A 3,725-nucleotide genomic window follows, 5' to 3' on the forward strand; every position below is an offset into this window, starting at 1 on the left:
TCATTAAAAGCAATGTCTCTATTTCAGTCCTGGACACTCTAATGAGCCCCCTTTTTCACCCTGTATGGGTAGCATTTTACTATATTGTTTAGAATGTTAATTGCTCTATATAACTCTTTGGTGTTAAAGTCCAAATAAATGTGGTAACATGATAAGAAGTAAAAAAAATGTAATCTTTTTATTTCCAGCACATATAATAATGCAGATTTGTTTTATTAGAGTGAAATTAGATCATGAACCTTTAATCAATACAGTTATGGCATTTTCATTTATTCCTCATAGGATAATCAAATGAAAAGCAATGCTCGGAATATTTAATATTTTTAATTTTTTATTGCAGGCGACAGCAATGGAAATTCGTCTTCTCCTTAAAGCATCTGGCTTTATACTATTACTTGTCTTAGGAATACCTGGAAATATCTTTATTCTGCTGAAATTTGCTTGCATCAAGATAGTAGAGAAGAGACTTCTACCAGCGAATATCATCCTGCTTGCCATAATTTTCTCAAATATAGTAGTTATTTTCTCCCGAGTCCTTCCTCAAGCCTTAGCTGGAGTTGGGGTGGAACATTTACTAGATGACATACAATGTAAATTTGTCCTCGTGTCTTACAGAGTTAGCAGAGCCATGTCTATCTGTGGTACATGTTTTCTGAGCATTTACCAATGTACACTTATTGCTCCCATGAACAATTTTTGGAGCAAATGCAAACTAATCCTAACTCAGTATGTTAAGGTCATCATTGCACTTCTTTTTGGCATAAATTTATCAATTTATTGTGTAACATTTTATTTCACAAATGTAAAAACAAACACAACAACATCACCATACACACTGCAATTAGTTTATTGCACCACTGATTTTAAAACCTATGACTCCTTTATTACATATGGGGCAATCGTAACAATTCGGGAGATAATATCCTTAGCGCTACTGGCTTTATCAAGCACTTATATAGTTTATGTGTTACTTCAACACGCCAAGTCTATTCGTGGTAAAAGAAGCTCTGACAGGGGACAAAAGAAAACAGTTGAGCACAAGGCTTCCCGGTCTATCATTTTATTGGTGGCAATGTATGTTTTGCTTTATGGTATGGACAACACTATTTGGGTTTACTCTTTGAGCATGACAAATATAGACCCTGAAATCCATGAACTTCGGGTTTTTCTTTCCACATCCTATTCTGCCTTGAGTCCATTCCTTCTTATAGCTACCAACCCAAAGTTACACCAAAAAATAAGTATTTTTAGAAAGAAAGCAGAAAATGTGGAGTCACAAGTGAGAAGTATTGCAAAGAGTTTTACTCAATTTACATCTATTTAGATATTATTAAACTTTTTTACATAATACCTGTGTAAAGGAGTGAGAAGTCTGAAACCCTCTCTGAAGACTTTTATGTGTTGTTATAAAATGTATTATTGTTGAGTACTGTTATATGCTGAATTAAATTTAATATCTCCCATTAGAGATGACATAGATTAAACAGCTAGGAAAGGAAGCCTTAACGGTGAGCCAGGCCAGCAGATGGAAGGAATTTTTGGGAGTAAGAGCAGAGTTACTTCCCGTTTATAGTGAGTGAGCAGAGTGAGAAGGGCAGAGGTCACGTAACTAAGGTGTGTGTTAAAGGAAGACTGCTATGGTAGCAAGTTCTGAAGTAACTGTAATTGGATCCAGTGGCAAAAAAACCTATACATGAGTCAGAAGAGCTTTGTCACTCAGTAGTGAGTCTGACAGTAGGGAGCCAATTGTAGTGAGTATGGCCTAAGCGAGAAATAGAGCTGGGGGTTCCAGGGTCCAAAGCAGCTAGAAGGAGTGGGGATGAAGAGGCTATATGTAGGCCGGTCCTGGAAGAATAGGAATAAAGCTAGCCATCCAGGCAGGGACAGGTACTACTACAGAAGTGGGCTATAGTGAAAGAAAGAAGTTAATATGGAGATGGAAAGTCCAAGTTATTTATGCCGTGTATTTGAAAAATAGATGGAAAAATCAATGCTGTCACTTGTAACTGATATACCAGTGCCTTCGTGCAAAAAAATGAAGATTTTATTACTAATATTTGTACCAGCTACCAACTGTTTATATGTTATACCAGTTTCTCCAGTAAAGATTGCTTAATTTATATAAAATGAACTGAAATCATCCTTGTCTACTGCATAAACTGCGCGGTCCTATATCATCTGAGCCCTCAGTGCCACTCTCTTTAAGCGACAATGGTTGCATATGACTCTTACTGCCGCAAACCATGCGACATTAATAAAGATCCTGTAGGTTACATGTTTACATCTGGTAAAGGTCCATAAGACTGAAATGTCAACTTGTTTGTACACAGTTCACTGATTCAATAAATTGCATCATTTTCACTTTGAGTGCCTTGATGAAAATATTGTACACAGTAGCCTGCATATGCTGGGGGATGGGCACTCCTGATTGACAGCTCAGGCCAGCGGCATGGCAGTGCTGCCGTGCTAAACTGGGCACATCTGATACTGCTACATTAGCCAGCTTTACATCAGCAATATTGAGTGAAGTGTAACTGAAGTTGACCTGGATCAGTAGCTAACACCGTTCTCCAGCAATCTCTGCCAGCCTCTGTGCAGTGCTTACAGGTGTTTTGACAAGTTTCCTTGCACATTTACTCATCTTAGAACTTGACTAACTCTTTGACAACAAATCAATCAATGAATGCAGAGTTAATAACAATTATTTATATTCCTTTGAACTTTATTTAAGCTGATTTATGAAAATAATCTCAACTTTGATCTGATAAATCTGTCAAAAAGTTAATTTGATGGCAGAGTTTGTATCCTTATCTCTCTTCCCCTGAACCATCTTCAAAGCTGAGTTATGACCCCATGAAGGATGCACTTGAAGATTGTACGGCAGAGAAAATAGACCTAAGTTGTCAGATGAGTTTTCTGGAAAGATTTATCACAGAGCAACATTTTGAAGCTGGAAATTTCTTGCTATACATACAAGCTGGAAAACAAAAAAAGCTGCATTTTTAATAAAACATTGTTGCAAAAAATACTTTTCAGCAAAATATACCTACAGCCTGCCATTGCAGAAGACACCATGATGCCATGAACATGTGAGAAACAGGATCTTTAAATGTGCACATTACACCTGCTATAACTATTTTCTATATATTTTATTCACAACTACAATGAATACATTTGCTGGACAGAGTAAGATGATTTATATCTGATCTATTCAAGTGGCTGAAGTGGAACTTTACAGCTCATAAAAACTTGAGCTCACTGCTGAGAAATAATAAAAATTGAATCCATATGTCCAGAAGGTGTCACCTTTGCTCTATGAAAGATCTTCACATAATTAAACTTTCCATCATCTTGCAATTTGTAGACTGCTATGTTCATTTCAAATCAGAAATACCATAATTTGGATGTCATAGCTTTATATGTACTCTAAATCTTTTAAAACAACTTATTTTTATGAGCACACATATAATTAAAGAGAAGGAACGAAGTCCAAGGGTTGCTCAACTGGAACAGTTCAGGCTTCAGATCTTTGGATTTTACACCATCAACAAGCAAGGTGAAAGCAGCTACCACAAATCATTTGACTGCCTTTATATTTATCTAGTTGTAAAAATGGGAAAGTTGCAGAAAGCGAAAACAAATTTGGTGTCTTAAAGGAGGTGTCCCTTTTCAGAAAATGTTTGGTTTTATACTAAAACACAAATTGTGATTTACTTACTCTCACC

The 3,725-nt window shown here is 36.3% G+C and overlaps 1 protein-coding gene across 1 annotated transcript; it reads left to right on the forward strand.

Moving 5' to 3' along the window:
* The first annotated feature begins 349 nt into the window (after positions 1–349).
* LOC141246844 (olfactory receptor class A-like protein 1) lies at positions 350–1,324 on the forward strand. The gene has a single exon (XM_073669157.1). It carries the CDS (start codon positions 350–352, stop codon positions 1,322–1,324), a length of 975 nt encoding a protein of 324 aa, XP_073525258.1.
* Positions 1,325–3,725: the final 2,401 nt, after the last annotated feature.

Source organism: Phyllobates terribilis, unplaced genomic scaffold, assembly GCF_046119375.1.
Source record: "Phyllobates terribilis strain yellow unplaced genomic scaffold, ASM4611937v1 Scaffold_2__4_contigs__length_985480577, whole genome shotgun sequence".
Lineage (NCBI taxonomy): Eukaryota > Metazoa > Chordata > Amphibia > Anura > Dendrobatidae > Phyllobates > Phyllobates terribilis.